Raw genomic sequence first — 19,668 nt, forward strand, 5'->3', positions numbered from 1 at the left:
GCATAAAACATTGCGCGCCCTAACCTTTTTAATGGATTCGCCCCCTCGAGGAAAACAAAGAGCAGAAAAAAGTTTTCCCAAAAAAGTAGTGTGTATATAATATTTATTATTATATTAAAAGCAGATCTAGGGTCGGAACGCCGTCGGCGAGCGGGCGATTACGAGGCCACCGAATTTATGGTCAAACTTCTGTGAGAAGGCGACGGCGCGAGTTTTTATTATGATCAGACCAGTGGACCGTGAAAGCAAGTGCCGCGGGGAAGCGTAATTTCCATACCCACCTCATGTCTGTTCTGTCGCCTTGGTACTTTCTTAATAAAAGTTGACTTTTTGTTTGGATTTGTGGCTGGCTCGTCTGTCTGGCTTACTTAGTTACAATTTTAATTTATATGTTATTAACGAAGAAAACGCTTATGATCTACATATAATTATTTTGATAATTAATTAGAATTATATACATCCATGTAATGTAGCTACTAATTAATATTATGTTTCAAATTAATTGTGTTTTTAATGAACTTTTGTGGTAAAGTTCTTGAAATTTTGCACCTTTCTTCTTTGTGCTAGTACTCAAGTTTTGTAAGTTGTGAATATTCTGTATTGTAGAAAAGAAAAAAAATACAAAAATAACAATTTCAAACAACTCGGGATAATAATTTTGAGTGCATAAGTAAGTTAGAAAATTTAAGAGGCCGTATATAACTAGTACTTTTGAAACATAATTGCATTCATTATAATAGTACATTACTACAGAGGCCGGGACGAAAGGGGTTGCCGGCCGAAGACATATAGACGGCCGAGCGAAGCGAGGCCGGATAGGTCTGAGCGCGGGCAACCCCATTTCCCGCCGAGGTATGTATAGTGCTTTTCTCAAACATGCAATGAAATAAATAAAATAAAAAATCCACGAAACCCAAGTTTTATTTATAAAAAAAACTAAAAGTAAACTATTTACACCCAAAATATAACCAACACATACCTATATCATTATCATGCGTATGTTTTACACGAGTCGTGTATTTTTACTACCTGTATATTTTCATGTATCTTTGATTTTTTCGCCTTGTATCCGTCTGACTGTCGTTTTCGTCACATAAGTTTACATATTAGTATGTCATGTTGATATCATGTTTCACATACATCGTTGCTTTATGCATGGAGTAAATAAGTATAATTTCCACAGTGTTGACGAATTTGTAGTTACATTCATTTAAAATATGCCACAAAACTGTTTCTAATAAACTGTAAGCCATTTTTCTTAGTTTCTCAAATAATAAAATTGCCATAAGCAACCATATACATACTTCGTCTTTGACTTGGCGGCAGAGGCAGCAAGTTATTTAAAATCAATTCTGCTTCCGCTGCCAATTCCAACACCTACGATTACAATTAATATTAATTTCATTATTTCGTCGGAACTCATATTAAAGTAAAAAAATCAACAACGCACCATAAATCCAATAAAACAGAATGAATATTTTTCAACTTTACCTCCATAACAATTAAAAAATATAACTACGCGTGTTTGAGTAGACCTTTTTACCGCTAACGTTTAAATGAAATATTTTAAATGTTTTTATTTGTGTAGTTAAATTTACAATTTAAAATTATAAAATTATAGAATGTATTATTTATTAAGTTCATGTTGATTTTATACAAATAAAACTGCAAATTATAGCAAACATTGTTTTTAGTTTTTTTTTTATAGGCGTAGTGGCTGAGTGTCATTACGAACCATAAAGCAAATACTGCCTCTAGTTTTTTTTAATGGATGAATGCCACGATGCTGTGTCACAAATATCTGTGAAATGAAAATTAAAAAAGAGGACTTTGCCGGCCTAGGCCTGCAAGATGTGTATGAAATTCCATTAACGACCTTTTGTCCTAGCCGCACCTGAAACGTCATACTTCGCAGCCTATTATAAGGAACATAACATCAATATTTCATTGCATGTTTGAGAAAAAAATATTTTAACTACAAGCGCGAATGTGTGGCGAAAAATTGACATAGAAAACCAAAATCAACCCAAGAAACCAACCTATAAGGCCCGATTCTAACTTTATTTTATGTCAGTGTCAAATGTGACGTTTCTTCAAACAAATACGTCACTTTTGACACTGACACACCTAATCCATATCGTTTCCAGATCTATTAATTGACGTATCTTAAAGTTCGAATCCGGCAGATAGTATTCTCCAATTTATTTATTCTCTTGTATAAAACTTAGACGTAGGTATATAATTAACTTAAGATAAACATGAATTGAAGGTACAATTACGCACCAGGAGAAAAAGAAAAATAAACATACCGCTTTTCCCCAGTCAGTCAGGAAACTTTAAGTAAGACGTGAAAAATGAAATGAAAAGAAATGATTTTCCGCGCGAGTCGTCTGTGCAAATGAGCTGAATGAGCTAGCTCAAGCGGATGATTGAGTGCTCGCGAAGTTTTGCGACGGCGAAACAATAATCGTTTACATTTTATGCATCTCTGAAATAGCAATTATATACGACGTGCGTGCCCCTGGTCTTAGAGCACTGGTAGTAAAGTAACTGACTTGATTAACTAGCGTTTTTCTTGATCAACGAACAAAATTGATAATTTCATCGACAAAGCAGCGATTGCTTTTAGTTTCACCAATCAAAAGCAAATCGTTATCTTTCCTATGATTGAAAATTAAAGAAATATAAGTAGGTACGCTCGTGGACGGAATGTCCCTATGACGGAATTAGCCTTATAACATTGCAATTTGTTGTTTTATTGTAACCAGAAATTTTTAGTTAAATCTTGATCTTAAATATATTTTACAAGTTAGCCATGTTTGTTCACATTTTAGATATAAATAGGTATGCATAAGTAAAATTATTCTAAAATTGCTCAAACTTGACTAGAGTCGCAGCAGCCCACGCAGTGCAAGTGCAATTTCACAGAAGTTTGAAGTTTAAAATAACACTTGCACTGCGTGGGCTATCAAATCCGCTGCAGACTTTTCTTGGTCCGACTCTACCTATACTTACACGTAAAATTTTTTTTGACGGGCAGTGATTTCAAGTACTCGAAATAACAGTAAGCACTAACCTGAGCAGACTCCAAGGACTCGAAGATTTGACCGCTTCAGCTGGTCAGCATTTTTAGACCTTATTAGGCTAACACTCACTGTGTTATGTAAATAGAATGTTCGTAAATGCTGCCGTAAACTAAACTAGAGACAGATAAAACCTATGCTAACGGCATCTATTGGCAACTTTTGATAGTTGCCGACCCCGATTTTGAATATAGTTGCTGCGCGCAATGATTTGACAAATCGAGTTTTAATCTACCGTCTAATTTTCACCAAAACAGCTCATCGTATCTAATTTAAAAAATACAATAGTCATAGAATAATGGGAACATAGTTAGGATCTGAAAACCATTGCCAGTCAGTAGGCAGTAGAGAACGGAGTATTATAATTAGCAACCTTGACGCCTTTCTCTAGGGACTTCAGCGATTCGAATCCTGAGTTTTTGACTCTCGCTACATACATAGAAAAAAATCACGAACATAGGTCTAAGATGCACTTTAAACAATATAATAAAATTTGCACAAGAACTACAAATAAGAAAATTATGAATGTGGTTTTGACAAATAAGTTAGGCATTCTGAGATTCAGGCATGTTGCCACTATTCTGTTTTTAGATCTAGGAATTTTCGTAAATGGGTAAATTGAAATTAATTTTCAATGAGACCAAAGCAATCATGATGTAATATTATTGCTTAACCTTAATTCAATTACTAGTGCTGCCATCTGTTAGCCGCTCTTCAAAATTCTACAAGTACGCGTGCTCGAATTCATCTCACCGAATGCAAGGTGTTGATAGCTACCATTCCACAATGCTTCTGGTTTCCGTAAATGTATACTAGATGGCTGTGCCATCTTGAATTGTTAGCTTTTTATAATTTCACCTCTTCTATCCTCATGTTTGCCTGGTAACGGGTGCAAAACTAGAACCATGTAGCGCAACCAAAGCAACTTTTGAATACATGCCATCTCTTTACATTCTTATAGTACCCTATTATGGCTATTATTTATATTTATATTCTATTATTTGCGTTGTGATATTTTTGTGATTGTTCAATATTTAATTACAATAATATAAGAATATCTGTGTCAATCTACAACAATAAACAGTCGACTCTAGAAAATGAAAAAGGTGAATAATAGAGATACTACTCTACCTCATTAGATTTGTAATGATGTCTAGAAAAATGTATTCGAAGCGTGTATTGCACACAAAAAATATCAAAAGTTATAAATATAAAAAGGGGGAATTTTTTTTATTCCTCAATATAATCTCAAAAAATAATTAAGAAAATTTTATTTAAATTTACTTTTTATTATTTATAACTTTTTGTTCGAATACATTTTTCTAGACATTACATTACATAGATTACGAGAATAGATAGAATAGATAGATAGAGATTAATGAGGTACCTATCACACGTATGTCTTAAGGAGTAGTATCTCTATTTTTCACCGTTTTCAGTATCTCGAGAGTAGTCTACTACTTGCGTTTTCAGACAGTATATTCTCTTATAGTTACATGTTTTCCTGGTATACATTTGTGCTCAAAACCATCTCATTGCTGAATTGGTTGTCATCGGCATCAATATAATTTCACTTATAAATTTCAGTTTTGTTGTAAATAAGAGTATGTAGGTAATTAAAACAACAGTTTAATAAGTATATAACTTTATATTTTAACAAATATAGAATTACACACTGCAAAATTGCAAAATTGTGGGACGATTATATTATATGTACATTGAATAAAATTAAAGCTAAGAGTAATTTAAATAATGTATTTTTTATAACTATAATTTCAACATCGTAGGTATGTGGTATTTACATTATATTCTAAATTAAATTATTTATTAAAGTATACCAGTCGTCAAAATAAAGGCAGTTGATTTATTTATAATCTATATTAAAATTTAATCAAGGAAAGACTAAACTGACTATGTACAATTAATACTTTGAAACGTTTTTTTTTGGACGGATCCAAATAGTCTTTGAAGTGGATTAATAATACAAATCTTATCACAATAAGGCACAATGACAAATTGTCAGACGAGGTTTTATCAGTAAGAAGTGGAACTGCTGTCCGGTCGTAATTGTTTCGTTTGCACGTCATCGTAGGCAATTGTAAAAATACTTTTCTTCTCGGTTATTGGTAACCTTTTTATATTACCAGCCTGTTGTACAAGCGTATTCATAGCTATGCCAGAGTCATTATCGTCTATCTTACTCACCTTTCTGTGACCTATATCAGGGACACTATCTCCACCAATGTTGATCTTAGAAACATGGACTTCTGGTGCACTTTTATGACTATCCTCATAATTAGTTGAAATAGATATACTGTGAGTCAATGCGCTTTCAGAGAGTTCCTGTTTTGTATCTTTTGTCTTAACATCATCTTGATTAACGTATATTGGTTGCTGCTCAACAGTCTGTTTTCGAGGCATAGCATCTGGTTGTAGATACTTGGGAATATGAGTAGGCTGTATGTAACAAAGTGGATTCTGATTTTCGTACTGATGCTCATATCTATGCTCTGAGTGCTGCAGTAATGGGTGTACGTCTGGTAATGGCCCTTCAGGAACCGGTGTCACTTTTTCTTCTTTTAGTAAACGAGGGTGTATAAATTCATTTTCTTTTCCTTTGGAGTTTTTTTTTACATCTGGAGCATCTGCTTGGTTATCTTTATTAATTATTTTTCCATACCTACCCGTTTTGTCTTTGTCGATTTTTGTTTCTTTTTCAGTTTCGTTTTTGGTTTTAGTAAGGCGTTTGGGTTTGTTTGGGATTACTTTATCCGTAGATTTAGATTCTGTTTTCGCAGCAATACTTGATGACTTTTTGTTACCATACCATTGCATATATCTTGGTAAACTTTTTTGAGCTGGTTTAGATAATTCGCCTTTAGATGATTCCCCGTCTGTTTTTTTACTGTTCGATTCTGTGTTACTCGTACTTTCTTTTTTGGGAGGAGATTCCTCTACATCAGGTGATTTTAATTTGATTGGTGATAAACCTTCTCTTTCTCGGGCTTCAGTTGAAGATCCTTGTCTTGAAAATATCAAATTACGATGATTCGTAGCTGAGCTGGCTCTGCTTTTACTCTCATTGCTTTCGTGTTCCAAAGCGAGTAAATCATTACTGTCATTTGAGTCTTCAATAGCTATAGATGATTGTCTATTAAATCGTTGTCGTTTATCATGCAACTCAGATTCTACTTTTTCATCTAATGAATCTGATATCTCCATAAGTAGTTCTTTTCTAAGTCCAGATTTCCTATCACTTTCAGACATTTTTATTCGAGTTGAACATACCGTTTCATTTTTCGAAGTAGTAACCGTACTTTTAGTCATATCACCATAGTTTTTGATAAGTTCCTCCCTTTCATTTGTTTTACTTATTTTTACATGTTTTTCACTTTCTAACGATGGTGAGGCTTCACTTTCTTCTATAATAGGTGTTTTAATTTTCCTTTTTATCTCGTAAACTCTCATGCTTCTTCGAGGATCTTTGTACTTTATTTTCTTTTTAGGTTTTTTTCTCTTAACCCATGCTACTCTCTTAGTATCGTCTTCAACCACCATTTCTGAATCATCTTCACTATATGAATCGTTGTCACTCCTAGCTTTCCTTCTTGCAGGTTTAGAAATTTCCGGTTCAGTCTGGGTTCCAATATGACATTCAGTTTGAGTAGCAATTACAGAATGTCCGGGCAAACTTTGTGTTTCCAGTTTGCTTTCCACTTGAGATGCTGTTTCATGATTTTGCATCAACCTTTCTCGTTCAATGAGTATTTGATGTAATAGTTCATTTTGTTTTCTAAGGGAAGATTCTAACAGTTCTTGATGTATAGACGATTTGTTTTGCATCTCTAATAGAGCGGATTGCAAGTAATTTGCTTTGAGCGGAATAGCTCCCGGAACGTCAAGAGGCATATTAGAGTAATCATGAAATTGATTGGGTACATCACTTCCCGCTTGTGATCTCTGACCAAAGCTTTTGCCATCTTTATCATGTGGCATGTCTAAATCAGTGACTTTTTCCATTCTTTCTCTTATGTTCTTTGCTTCTTCACCTTGTTCTCTTATAAACCTTTCCATTAATAAATCTTTTCCACTGTCAACTACGACATATTGAGTATGTGGAATCAATGTAACAGGTCGTTGTTGATGTGTTGGAAGATTAACGTATCTTTCTTCTTCATTTTTTCCTCGAGTTACTAATCTTAAAATCTCAGTATTACCTTCTTTTATAAAATACTGATCTCGACCGAGTGAAGATGGAGCACGATTTTTACCCTTGCCATCTGATTTTTCTTGTATTTTTTTACCATCAGGCTTGAGGAAAACGCCGACTTCGGAGCCACGATCTATTTCATGCCTGCGAATTGAATCGTTGTCTTGTTCACGGCGTTGGTAATGTAATGTCGCGATTCTGTCATATCCGTTCTCTAAATCTTCAATATATTCCTTATGTTTATTAGCAAAAGCTTCCTGAAGTTGCATTTCCTTCGTGTAGATAATGTTAGGACCATCTCTGGAAACAGAAAAGTAATACTTGAAGTATATTGAATTCTAAATCGACTAGACTAATTATAATTTAACTAATAATACATTAATAAAATTTGTCGTAAATTTTATAAAATTAGTTTCATGTAGGTACCTCAACTCTAAAGAAAATACTAACATTGTTAGAGACCATAGCTACCGCAAATTACAGGAGAGGAAGCCTATCTTATTTAATGCGTAAGGTATTTTAATGCCTTTAGAGTACCTTCTATCTATTAACTATAGTTTTCGTTATTATATTCAGTGTCAGTAGTCAAGTGTAAAAATGTGAGTGCACAAATCAGCTCAAAATATGTCCCATAGCTCGCTGTCAGCGAACTAAGGACTATTGGGACATATTTTTGAGTAAGTTGTCTACACACATATGTTATTGTTTACAATCTGACTATCTATTTGTGAATTCATGTTATTTGAAAACATTGTGATATTGTTAAATATCATGTAATTTTTAATAATAAATTAATTAATCTAATCTAATCTTTCATTATGTCCATCTTTCGTTTTTGCTAGAAATAATGTTAGGTATATTCATGTACTTCACTTAGGTACCTTTGTCGGAAGGAATGTCTGCCATCATTGTATTTGTAGTCATTATCTTCGGCGGCGTGTATAAATTCTTGTCTCATATCTCCCGGTGTTGACGCTGGTTTAGACTGCTCCTTAGATCCTCTATATTGTCTCTTATTAAATTTCCATTGAGTTGGCTTTGTCCTCAAGTCTGCTTGTTCGGCACTCCACGCTTCTCTTCTCCTCCATTCGGTCGCTTGTATAGATTTATTTTCTAAATTTTGCGTCGTCTTGTTTTCCCTCCCAAGTCCTTTGTCCCGCACCACTAAATGTACGTCGTCCTCTGTGGAGTTGACACGTATCACTCTTTTCCTAGAATTTATTAATAAATATCTATGTACCTAGCTATTCTGGTATATCTTAAATTAAGTATGATCAATTTTACACATTTAGTCACGAATAAACAAAACTCATTAACATGCACCGATGAATAATGGACGAAAATGCCTAGGTACATAACTAAAACGTTAAAAGCAACAGCGATTTAGTGTGGAATGATAAATTGATGAAGTTTGTGTACCTACCACAAGCTCAGGTGAAAACATGCTCGGATTAGTTGGTGCATTTAAGTCTGTTAATCAGAAAATAAACAAAATTAAAGGATGATAGGTATTAAAAAAATGATCAGGACGTTAATTTAACCTTTTTAGCGATAGGATGGAAAAAAGCTGATATAATTTGAATTCAAATTTCAGGTTGTTACCTCGGTGGCATGTAAAGAGGGCATCCTTCACAAATACAGCAGCATATTAATAACAGTAGCACTAAGGCTACTAATATTGCTAACAATATTAATAACCAAAACAATAAACGGCTTTCCGCTTTGTATACCTGAAACAAACAACAAATCAAAACACTGAAAGTTGTGGCTGTAGTAAAATAGGTAACAATTACTTTTATAATTTATTCAATGCAATTAACTAGGAACTAAACTCATATTTATATTTGTTTACTAACTGATTTTAGGTGTAAAAAACCTACCTAAGGTTAAGTAGATTAATTATGTACTTATCAAATGTTCTTAATAGTAAATTAATAAAATGCCAACTATACTTACAGACTCATCATCATTGGATGAAGTTTGGTCTCTATGTCCTTGTCCAAAATTTACTCCCTCATTTGTGTCCAAATTAGAACCTGAGTTTGAGGCCGGGTTACTATTTCCCGAATTAGTGCCCCCATTTTTGCCTGAATTTGAACCAGAACCCGTGTTAGATCCTGTGGGTAAATTACTAGCTGATCCAGTGTTGTAAATTGTTTTGCTTTTCGCTAGTTGTTCTTCGAGCTTAGCAACATTAATAGCTGTGTTTCCTGTCATTCGTACTACAGCTATAACTTCACTTCTGAAATCGACAAATTGAATATTATTTTTAATAATTAAAAATTATAATAATTGATACCATTTTAAATGCTTTATAATGACTCACTTTTCTTGACTAGACGCATGCCCGCTTGGATCTGTTACTCCGTTATCGTAACCTTTATAAGGTTTAATTTCAATAATAGTGACTTTTCCTCCTGACAATGTACTTAAAAGCTCCTCTAGTTTCTGCCTATCAGGATTTGCTCCAGGAACTATGAAGGACATTGTCTTGGTCTTGCTTTCTGGAGGATATATTTTCACTGTTGTAGATGAAGATAACCTTGGGATGCCTAAGTCGTGTGCTCCGATCATTAGGACGTAATTCTCACTCTCTTGTTCATCATCAAACTGTCGCTTTTGTCGATGAACGTTTTGTTTCTTTGTTCTTTTTAAGGCTCCAAGTAGATACATTTCGCCTGTAATATAAAACAACCGTTTTAATTGAGAACAGTGTATAAAAGCTTAAAATGTGGCATATAATTTATAAACTAGTTACCTGTTTCTTCATTGACTGCAAATTTGCCGTCGTTATTTCCTTGCAAAATTTCATATCTTACTACATTATTTGGTGGTTCTGCATCTTTGTCAACTGCCTTGACGATTGCCGTTGACGTGAAGTTATTTAGACTTGGGGATAGTACGAATTCATATAAAGATCTTTCAAATTCTGGTGGGTTGTCATTTACATCTAGTAACTTAATAATTAATGGCACTGTTATTCTTAAACCTACGCCTTCGTTATCTCTAGCCTCTACTAAAAAATGCAAGTCTGGCATCGCCTCGCGGTCGAAGCCGTGGTTGTTTGTCGCAACCGTAATAACTCCTGATATAGGATCCAGGTTGAGCGACGTATTTAAATATCCTAATATGGCAGTGTATTGGATCTTCCCAAATGCTCCTGTATCAACGTCATCAGCAGCGACTTGTACAACACTCGTTCCAGCGGTTACGTTTTCATAGATTTCCACCTCGTATGATGCTGCTAAGAAAACTGGAGGGTTATCGTTCACATCATTTAAATATACAGTAACGTTTGCTGTCGCTGACAAGTTGGTTGCTGGACCGAGTTCCTGTGCTACAATCTGAAAATAAAAACGAATAACTAAGTTCAATTATTTTAAGTAAGTACTAGTTATTGGATGTTTAAGTAATAACCATCTACCCAATAATGTTTGTTTTATAATATTATTAAGAATACACTATAAATACATTAAGTAGGCTAATAACAACTTGCATGTAAACTGGAATGGTCATACCTGAAACACAACAGACTTGCGGGCCTCAAAATCCAACATGGTGTTATCCCGAACTTTTATGATGAATGGCGCATGTCGCTCGGCGACTGTCGGCGATATCTCGAAGGTTCCGTTGTTGTTGACCAACGATAGCGAGAACACGCCATTTTTGCCAGCGTCATTGTCGTTCACTTGCGGGATGTACGGATCGTTGAAAGTTAGGGCTGTCCCTTGGGGTGCATTCTCGTCCAGGTATGTCACGTAACTGGAAGATTTTGTTAAAAATTTAAGTGAGAATGTAAGTAATGAAGAATACAACACAGTGTCACGCTTTATCTAGGGTAATTGACACTTACAACTGGTTTTCGAAGTACGGCGGAGAGTTTTCACGCTCAGGCAGTATGAAGGCCAGCTGCACGGTCGAGGACATGGCCTCGGGCTCCTCCCTGGACAGCCGAACCTCTTCAGCCACGACAGTGAGGAGGATGGGTGCGCCCGCGTGAGAGATAGCTGCTATGTCCTCGATCGGACGTTCTAAGGTTACCTCGCCTGGAAATAGAGTAAATTGTTGTAGTAATTTTTAGGGTTCCGTACCCAAAGGGTAAAACGGGACCCTATTACTAAGACTTCGCTGTCCGTCCGTCCGTCCGTCTGTCACCAGGCTGTATCTCACAAACCGTGATAGCTAGACAGTTGAAATTTTCACAGATGATGTATTTCTGTTGCCGCTATAACAACAAATACTAAAAACAGAATAAAATAAAGATTTAAATGGGGCTCCCATACAACAAACGTGATTTTTGACCAAAGTTAAGCAACGTCGGGAGTACTTGAATGGGTGACCGCTTTTTTTTTGTTTTTTTTTTGCATTATGGTACGGAATCCTTCGTGCGCGAGTCCGACTCGCACTTGCCCGGTTTTTTTTTATTGTCTTGTTTGGCCATTAATTACACAGTAATTGGTCATTCCTAACAAATCAGAAAGAAACAAGCCAATTGAAGCCTTATTTGTTAAGAGTGGCCTACTATTACTATGTAGTGGCCAATAATTATAGCAATCGCCCTAGTAGTATTTAGTTCACAAACTTGTCTTGCAGAATCAAAAATTGGAATGAAATCAATTTAATCCAGTAACTCACATTTTCAGATAATAAAAAGATAAACTTGATGCTTCAATTGCAATCTATATTCATCCTACAATATATAACAATAAATCATTTTAATGCAGGATGTTTATGAATAGAAATACCGGAATGCGCTCCATCTATTATCTAACGCGAGAAGTACAGCTTTCACTGCTTCCCTAGAAGACCCATTTTTAGCCGAAATAACGTCTCTCCCTTCTCCATGCAGGAAAGTTAAAGAAATGATTCATAGATGGCAGCACTTAAAATTTCATCTTGTTTCAATAAAAGTAACGAAGTTAATCACAATTACTTATCATAATATGATAAGTGATAACTTAGTTCTTACTGTTGCTTACATATTATGTAATAAATATTATAAGTTACAGGTATCAAATCAATTCATTTTTTTGTGTAAAATAAAATAAAAGCATTTTGTCAATCACAAACCATTACGAGGCAAACCTGTATTATAAAAATTAAATGGTGATGTTAATAAAGACAGTTGCGAATGCCGGTAAGAATATAACCCTGAGCAATGTAAGGCGAACAAAACTACTATTAAGGTTGCGTCCTGTGTTTCATTATCCCAGCTAGTTGTCACCGAGAAGAATGTAGTTCGCAATTAGCATACAAAAGTGCTTCCCATGATAACCTTTCGGGCTCGTTTCTGACAACTGACGATGGCACGTCGTTAATTTGATAATGAGTGGGCCGGTACAATGCCCTACCATTTGCATACCGTGATAAGTAATTAGAACTCAGAGAACCACTGCACTTCGTTTTTTTGTGCATTACAAAATAAGTCAACCAATTTTGACGTGTCTTTTTATTGAATAAAAAAAAACATACCACCGAATTGATAACCTCCTTCTTTGAGATTTGGAAGTCGGTTAAAAACACATTTGAAACATTAGTCACAGTAAGTAAGTGACAGTTATAAATTATAAAGCAAATTTATTTTATTTAATTTATTAAAAAATTTTAAAAAGCAATTTCAATAAAAAAACACGTCAAGATTATTTACCATTTTTCTAATGCTTAAATAAAAAACTAAGTACCTATACTTCGATATGTAGGTCAAAGACCTTATATTAAGTATATCAAGACCGTGCACTGAAGATTTTTGACAAAACTTACACTCGTATAATTTGAAGCGTATTTAGGTAGGCCCTCTGTTATACAGATTTGGGATTAAATAATGTTGCACATGGCAAGACGAAACTCCAAAACCCACTCACAAGTCTCACAACACGTAAATCAACACACTATTAGTAATTAGTGCTACGGTAATTTGTGAGCTAACTTCCTAAATCCATTACCGTTATGCAAACGGCAGACAAAGTGCTTTGAATCTCGATTCCATTCAGTTCGTATAAGGTGTTCTGATTAATGCGATAAATTCGCGAGTCTCTTCCAATATCGGGTAAGTTCCAATGGGCTGCCCTACCCATTGTCGGTTTGTCGCTGTTGTCACAGACTAGCAGCAAAGTGCCGACAGCGTCGAGTACAGTTTTACCCACTTGCGATTTATAGATTTATGGTAATCGGTATTGTTTTTATCACTGTGTGCTAATTTCTTATTAATGTCACACTGTTGTTATTTATGATTCAATTAGGGCCTCTAAAATGCATACTACGGCAATAAAAAGAGCAATCGGTATAGTTGGACCATTGTAAAATGTCTATTTATTCAATTAAATCTTTGCTTAAATATATTTATGACATATTTTTAGCAATTTAAGTAGGTATATATAATACTGTGGACCTTGTTGTCTGAAAATAAGTAGATTAAGATAATGTTATTGTCAAAAGCACATAAGAGGAATAGATTTACCCCGTTATTTATAAAACTTTACGGGCCTGATATAGTTAAATTATGTTTTATCCCTTTCTTACAAATCCATAAGTGAAAATGAGAGAAAAAGACAAGTAATTATTCGCTAATTGAGGTTTGTAGCGCGTTTATGAATAAGGAGGTTAATTGTCTATAAGTTTGACTTACTGAATCCTAAAGTAAGAATAGTAAAAGTTAGACACCGCGTAGATCTTGTCAATTAACATCCCTATATAGTAACGGTTTCTGCCAAGCGCTAAGTTTGCGTGGGCGGGCATACCTCTAGTTTGCGATATGAAGAGCACAATGCCAGCCTGTATTGTCAGACTTTCGGTCACTTACAATATTCTTATTTTTAAATTTAGGGGGAAATGGAACGTAAAATTATGAAGGGATTGTTATCTAATACCTTTAAACGAGCAATTCTTGTTTTTTATTTATTTATATGGATATATATTTCGATGAAATTTGGTATATGGGGGTTTTAGGGGGCTAGCTAGGTTTTATCTCTGTGAAAACGCGTATTTTTGAGTTATTATATGTGACGTTCCACGGGAAAAGGTACCTTATGAGGGTTTCTAGTTTCGGAGATATGAAATGTTTTGTAAAGAGGTGAAAAAATGCTCAATTTTTTTTTTATTGTGTGATCTGAAACCTTAATGCGTAACGTTTGTTTACCTGTTTTTATTTTTGTTATAAGTTAGTTATAAGCCTAGTAATGTCGTCTCAGAGTTTAGTCGAAAAGGTACCTTATGGAAAAAAGATTGAAAATTCCCAAAAAAACTAGTCAATACGGGAAAAGAAGTTTGGTAGAGGACTGTATTAGCATTCTGCAAAACTAATTTGATAATTTCAGTTCTGGTTGGGGCGCCTAGCAAATATTATAACCGTACATCGACCGACATTACAAATCCAAGTAGCCTGCTATTATACCAAAGTTACTCTCGTCAAGTCTTTCTTAACTAGTATAATCTTCATTTGGTTTGGTCGCATGCAATAAATCAGCCATTGGTTTGCTGAAAAATGCCAATACCCGACGCATTACCTTATGGAATATCTGAGGTCATTGAACCTCAATGCCGCTTGTCTTCAATGGCAACCAATATATATTATTGATAAGAAATAGACTATTTATACCATCTTTACCCCAAAATATTATTAGTTTATCCTAACTGTTCCATCATCATCATGCCTCATCATGTAACTTAACCACAAGGTACCTTTTCATTACATACAAATTATTGGTCTTTTTTAAGATTATTATGACGAAGAACTAATTAAATTTGTGGCAGTTTAATGTAAATTAATATTTTCTATTCATAAAAGATAAACTTCAATGTGATTGATGTTTTATAGTGATGTATTATTAGATTTATTTCCATAAGGTACCTTTTCGTAAATGTATGGAGCAAATACTGTAATTGTTATGTAAGTTTAAAGTGGCATAAGGGGTTAAATATAGTATTTAGTTGGGGTTTTAGGATTTATTTCATTTTAATGACAGAATTTCTTTCATATGTGCTCAGAAAAATTGATTGTGTGTTACATTAAAAGTAAATATATTCAATTTTCTGATTTTATATGAAAAAGTCAGAAAATACATTTTCACCTCTAAATCGGTATTGTTTTTTGCTTAAACTGTCTCTCACTGTCGTTTTCTAATAGATACAATTTAAATCTTGAGAGCTCATTGCAATCAATCGTGAAAATGAAATAAAACTTTATTTTCAAGAGATTGGTTAGTATACACATAAATCAGTCGATATCAAAGGTTTCTATTTGCATTACAGAACAAGTCGCAACATTTTTTAAATCTCAGATATATAAGGTATTATTATTTGTAGTCAACTATGTAACTTACTTCAGGAACATAGTTTTTTAGGCGGCTAAACTTAAAACTTCTCTATCGTAAAGTTGCTCATTTCACAACATTATTTTCAAAAAATCATATCTCTGTAACTACGCAACTTAGAAGGTTGATCTTTTGTTTTATCGATAGCTTATTTATTGTAGATTACTGGGGTATGCATAACTCCATACCCGCCATAAGGTACCTTTGCCCGTGGGACGTCACATATTTTTTCCGAGCTAAGCTCGGTCTCCCAGATATTCGTTGATAATTGAAGGATTGAAATGTCTCCATGGTTTTAGATGTAAAGTTCACTCGTCTCCCGGCCTGAGGGGCTACCGCGAAAACCGAAATTCGCAAATTGCGGGGATCTTTCTCTTTTACTCCAATAAAGGCGTAATTAGAGTGACAGAGAAAAATGCCCGCAATTTGCGAACTTCGATGTTCGCGGTTATAGGCCTGGCACTGAGGTCATTAAAATAATGCGAACCAACCGAAACGGCGTGTGGCGAGTGGCGATCTACCGGGCAATTAGCTGAAAATCGAGCCGTGTAATCACCCTGTAATGGCCAGTGAAGCGATATTGTCATGTGTCGATATACACTCAAAGAGCAATGAAAGCCGGTTACCTTGATTGGATTCCACATAAAGCCACCCGTTGTTGCTGTTGAGGATACGAAACAATAGTTTTTTAAAACTTAAAATTTAACTACCATGTTTTTTTTTATTTGCCCGTGACACCACGACTACGAAATTTGTATCACGACAAAACTAAATATTGATTTACTTTGTGATTTAAAATTTCTTTAAATGTCATATTCTTGTCATATTTAAAGTGTATAATAATGAGGGGTTAAAATGGTTGAAAATTGGTAAATACTTTAGTTTTAACGAGTTTTATCAGAACTCAAACAAGGTAGCAAGACTCGCAAGAATAAAGTTGAGACTTTACAAAGGACTGCGATCTAATTATCTTAACTAGGCACTTACATAGTAGCTAGACTGCACCGACAGTTGTGCTCTACGCTAAGGGACGTTCAAAGGCCCTTTATTATGAATTAAGGTGGGGGCAAACAATGGGTAGAGGCGAGACGACGGGTTTGGTCTAATGAGCCATTATGCTGCAAGGCTGTGGCAGTAGCGGTGTTCGCCGCCGATTCAGGACGTTACTCGAATAAGAATATAGGTACGAGTAGAACCTATGGATTATTAGACGCCGGATAGTATCGTGCCGGCGTTGCCCATTTTGCCTGGTGTAATCTTTGGTTCCAAACAGGGTATTACAACGTTGTATCAGTTTGTTCAGTGTTAATAAAGCATACCAAAATTTGAATATTAATTTTGACATTTCCTGAAATGATATATTATAGATATCAATCAATTTTGTCCCCATTTTCAAATATCAACATTTGAAGAAAATGTATTCTTTATTTAGGTAAAAGTAGTTTTATATCTTATATCGCATATTAAATAGCGTAATACATCTAATCTGTGACCTACAATTAGCTTCAATCTGGGTTAATTATTGTTTGTGTTTGATGTTAACACTGTTGTTTTAATTACGGAAGCAGAAAGTCAAACGAAAGTTATAATGCAACGCGTTGATTCTGAAATCGCTTTCAGGACTTCGCCTTAATGCCTTAACCATAATGACAACAGTTGCTATTTAGCCATTAATTGTCTAACTAAATGACGAAAGTTTGCCTGCGAAAGTTGAAGCCGTAAAGAAGTTTTTGTTAAACGAGCGTGAACTAAATCAGATAGTGTTTAATAACAACGAAGTGGGTCAGATGGCTACCAGGGCTATAGCAAGGCTGTGGGAGTGGCGATAACAAAGTAGGATATCCTACGGAAGCCGCCGGACGTAAGACGGACGCGCTGATGTTATCAGGCTAAAAATGAAAACTACTCTAGTTTGCTGGTACTCTGGCGGAATCCAGGTAGCAAGAGTAGATGCAAGAGCAAATACGATCAATAAAACAAAATTATATGCGTACTGTGTTTGCCATTTCGACAACGGGACCCTAAAAATGCGACGTAAAAGTACTTTGGACTGTTTTTTTTTACTTAATGATAAAATAACCACTACAAAACACCAGCATATTTTTTTAAGGTCAAGATTGTTACAACAATAAGTCGGTTATGGTTCGTGAATTCAAGCAAAATTCAGAGGTAAAGGCAATATGGTCGTTAAAAAGGTAAATACCCCTTGCTTGCGTGAATGAAAAATCTAGTGAATACGACCGAGCGGGGCAGTGTGTGGGTTAATAATTCCTTTTAGCCAGTTACTCAAATGTTTACCCCCAGGAGGCTTCTAAAACGCTGCACTTAGTCTTATATAAGTATAATAGTATTTGCAGAGGTTCAAGTATATTAAATAACGTGGGGCTTTTAGAAGGCACTTATTAACGTTCACTTCGACTACTACTCATAACTTATGAAAATTGCGTTGCGCATTTTACTTTCAACTCAGTATTTAAATACATGTTATATGGAAAACAACTTGTAGCTTTTTCAACAAGAAATGTGTACCACATCGTTTTGTACGTGTGAACCGTTGTCATTTTGCCTATTTAAGCCAGCCATTAGCCAGATGGCGGCAACGGCATGCAAAATTCCTCCTCTCTGCTTGCCTGCCTTCTATACCTGCCTTTAAAAATGCCGTACTCCATTCCTTCACATTTCACTAATGGACGTTGGGATTTATTCCGATTTACTGCGAAGCTTTCGACCTGAGTTAAATAACTGTTGACACTAATACCCTTGATTGCGTCCGACAGAAGTTGAGAGCTGCTGAATCCGAAAGTCAATTAGTGAGTTTATTCGCTTACCAGTAGTTTCGTTGATGTTGAAGAATGGTGTAAAGGGGTTGCCCTCTGATACGAGTCCGTATCTGATTTGTCTCGGAACCCCTTTGTCACCATCTTCAGCCCGCACTTTCACCACGACGTCGCCCGGAGTGACCTGGCGCGGTAGGTGCGTGATGGGAGGAGCCGACGTGAACACGGGAGGCATGTCCTGGACGTCCTGGATTACCACCACAACCTCCAAGCTGGCTATATTTCTCGTGTCTTTCCCTATCTCCACATATGGGTCCTGCAAGTCATGCGCAACATTACGATCAATTACTATAAATCCACATTTCATTTTGACACGAATGGTTCGAAAATGCTTAACCGAATTGGATTTAAAACGTAATTAAGTTTAAACAGGTGATTAAGCTGAATGTTTTCGCATAATTGCATTCCTTACCACGGCTAATAGCGTCAAGTGGTACATGGACTGTGCTTCGAAGTCTAGTGGCCCGACGAGGAATATCTGACCCTCGGTGTTCTCAGGAGAGACGCGGCGCTGTCGAATCGCGAACAGAGGTGATCCCTGTGGGAAAAAGGATCGTTAAGAAAAAATAGGTAATTGCGGCAAAAGAACGAGCTGGAGCCTGCCCAGATAATAGACGGACCGCTTTAAAATTACAGTACGTACATGTAAGGACACGTTCTCCATTATTATAGCATTTAAGTGGCCGATAAAGCGACCTCAGGTTACGGGTGCCTAGCCATTCTCCACGGACTGTGAGAAATTTAACACGCCTTGAGTCTTCTTAATGCCTGGTAATTGTGCAACATCATCAACGCGGCTGCCGCGCGGCTGTCCGACCCTTCTCATTGCACACAATGGAATCCTGGAATCCTAGCGAAACCTTAAGAATTGCCATAATTTAATGTAAATTACGGTCATTTTAAGCACCCGTAATATACTTGTTCGATGTATTTTGTACCATTGTAAATCAACAAACATATAAACGAAAGATACTTTTATTTCTATTGTTTTACATAAGTTAATTATTATTTTAACAAAAAAATAACAAACTACTGTCCGTTTACCAACTTATCTCATTGTGGGTACCACTGTAGTGGTCCTGGTCTTTTACTGTTTCCGACGTTTAAGAGAGCAAGTAAATCTGCACGTTCCATGGGTACTTCCTTCATAGTTATACACATTACGCCCTGATTACGCCATCTCTAATAAAATCCCATGTACATTGAAAAATGGAAACCCGATTTTACGT

At 35.5% G+C, this 19,668-nt stretch overlaps 2 protein-coding genes across 4 annotated transcripts in view; one reads left to right on the forward strand and one right to left on the reverse strand.

Annotated features, from left to right (window-relative positions):
• LOC134664704 (muscle-specific protein 20) overlaps positions 1 to 19,668 on the forward strand; it is a 141,159-nt gene that overhangs the window by 118,156 nt on the left and 3,335 nt on the right. The gene's annotated exons all lie outside the window — the stretch shown is intronic.
• Positions 4,712 to 19,668, reverse strand: part of LOC134664576 (cadherin-86C-like) — a 106,315-nt gene continuing 91,358 nt past the window's right edge. For 2 of the 3 annotated variants that reach the window (XM_063521296.1, XM_063521291.1), the window contains exons 6-15: positions 18,852 to 18,977; positions 18,431 to 18,695; positions 11,147 to 11,339; positions 10,812 to 11,055; positions 10,052 to 10,637; positions 9,620 to 9,971; positions 9,250 to 9,535; positions 8,896 to 9,023; positions 8,175 to 8,504; positions 4,712 to 7,593 (exon numbers count right to left, since the gene is read on the reverse strand). In XM_063521296.1, coding sequence (XP_063377366.1) covers positions 5,118 to 7,593; positions 8,175 to 8,504; positions 8,896 to 9,023; positions 9,250 to 9,535; positions 9,620 to 9,971; positions 10,052 to 10,637; positions 10,812 to 11,055; positions 11,147 to 11,339; positions 18,431 to 18,695; positions 18,852 to 18,977 — 4,986 coding nt within the window. In that variant the 3' untranslated portion in view covers positions 4,712 to 5,117. Of the gene's footprint in view, positions 7,594 to 8,174; positions 8,505 to 8,895; positions 9,024 to 9,249; positions 9,536 to 9,619; positions 9,972 to 10,051; positions 10,638 to 10,811; positions 11,056 to 11,146; positions 11,340 to 18,430; positions 18,696 to 18,851; positions 18,978 to 19,668 lie in introns of those variants that run through there. The other variant, XM_063521306.1, reaches the window with a different exon arrangement.

This window comes from Cydia fagiglandana, chromosome 1 (assembly GCF_963556715.1).
Source record: "Cydia fagiglandana chromosome 1, ilCydFagi1.1, whole genome shotgun sequence".
Taxonomy (NCBI): Eukaryota; Metazoa; Arthropoda; class Insecta; order Lepidoptera; family Tortricidae; genus Cydia; species Cydia fagiglandana.